Raw genomic sequence first — 1,441 nt, 5'->3', positions numbered from 1 at the left:
TGTCTTTTCTATTTACTTTCTTTTGCTGACTTATTTCACACAGAAAGGAAATGATTTATCAGTTCATACTTCAGGCTTAAGGAATGGATAATTTTTCTGTTCTTTTTTATTCCATTCATATATTACATTTTGCTCATCAGTAAAATTAATCTACAAATGCATATACAATTATTTACGGCTAGGGCAGTCTGTAATGCACGTGGCCCCTGCTTCACACACACCCGTCACCCTGTTGAATATCTCGTCATGGGGACACAGGAAATTGGACATGGTGGGCGGCGTACAGAGGTAGAATCTGTGGCAGTCAGTCGGATCTGGAACACGCTCATTCTGCTGGGTACAGTGGGGCTCGCAGACGTCGCAGTAGTGGAAGCAGAGGGTCGCGTCGGTCTGGCACTCCCCGACCATGAAGTCGAAGAAGGGTGTTTCAGCCGAACAGCTAACCGACAGAACATGTCCGTTATCAAGGCATACATAGTAAGTGGAACAATCCGTTGGGTCAGGAGTGACTTCTCCCGAGTGGGTGCAGTGAGCCTCACACGGGTTGCAGAGTGGTGAGCAGTAGCCACTGGGGGCGGTGCTGATGAGGTCACAGCGGGGGTTGGTGTGCTGGTCGTTGAAGTACTGTCCGTCGGGGCACTGCACTGGCTCGATCGATGGTAAAAGCACACCTACAAGTATAGAACTCATATTGTTATGTATTCTCTGTACTGGATATGCATCAAAGAGTTTATGACAGACAGACAAGTCTGCTAGATACTGGATTCGCCTGGTCACTGGTTTCCACTTTAACGCGTCATCATATTTGTCATGAATACTAACCAATCATGGCAAAGTTGAACTGCAAAATTTGTGATCACAAATTTTGCTTATGTTTCATATCCAAGACACACGCTTAGTCACCTTTCTTATCATATACTACATTAAAGTGACTATGTTGAATTATGAGATGAAACTAAATATGCAGCACCATTATGAACGTGGCTTATTGTGAGATCCTTATGATTTTGTTTTCAGAAACACTACAGTCCACAGGATATCTCGATGTGTTGAACAAATCAGAACCATACTTAGACTTTCATAAATATCACAATATTCTTAGTATTATTATTGGTATCTCAGTAAAATTTAAATTCTCAGTCACCCCAAAAAATAATGTATCAACCGAAAAGTAGCCACATTTTCACATTGAAAACAACGTACCATTGCCGGAGGTGTCGGCGCAGACGTAGTACCTGGTGCAGTCGGTGGGGTCGCGCACCTTGGTCAAGGGGTCCACGCCCGTGCAGTCCGGGGCGCAGATCTGCACGCTCGGGGACACCTGATAAAACAGAAACGTTGAATCAGATTGCAATTCACGCCTTCAAACTATCCTTGAAAAATAAATGCAAAGATGACTAAAAAGGAAGTCGTTAGGAAGTGTGAAAAGTCGATCTTTAAG

The 1,441-nt window shown here is 43.7% G+C and overlaps 1 protein-coding gene across 1 annotated transcript; it reads right to left on the bottom strand.

Annotated features, from left to right (window-relative positions):
* Window positions 1-91: 91 nt before the first annotated feature.
* On the bottom strand, window positions 92-1,321 carry LOC119592042 (the record flags this gene model as incomplete). The annotated part of the gene is given in 2 exon segments (XM_037940837.1): window positions 92-671; window positions 1,204-1,321. Coding segments are annotated over 2 exon segments (621 nt in total), but the record flags the coding sequence as incomplete, so codon positions are not given.
* Between the last annotated feature and the right edge of the window lie 120 nt (window positions 1,322-1,441).

This window comes from Penaeus monodon, chromosome 29 (genome assembly GCF_015228065.2).
Source record: "Penaeus monodon isolate SGIC_2016 chromosome 29, NSTDA_Pmon_1, whole genome shotgun sequence".
In the NCBI taxonomy this organism is placed as follows: Eukaryota; Metazoa; Arthropoda; class Malacostraca; order Decapoda; family Penaeidae; genus Penaeus; species Penaeus monodon.
Note: the sequence above shows the minus strand (reverse complement) of the source record. Positions and strands in the feature narration are given on the sequence as shown.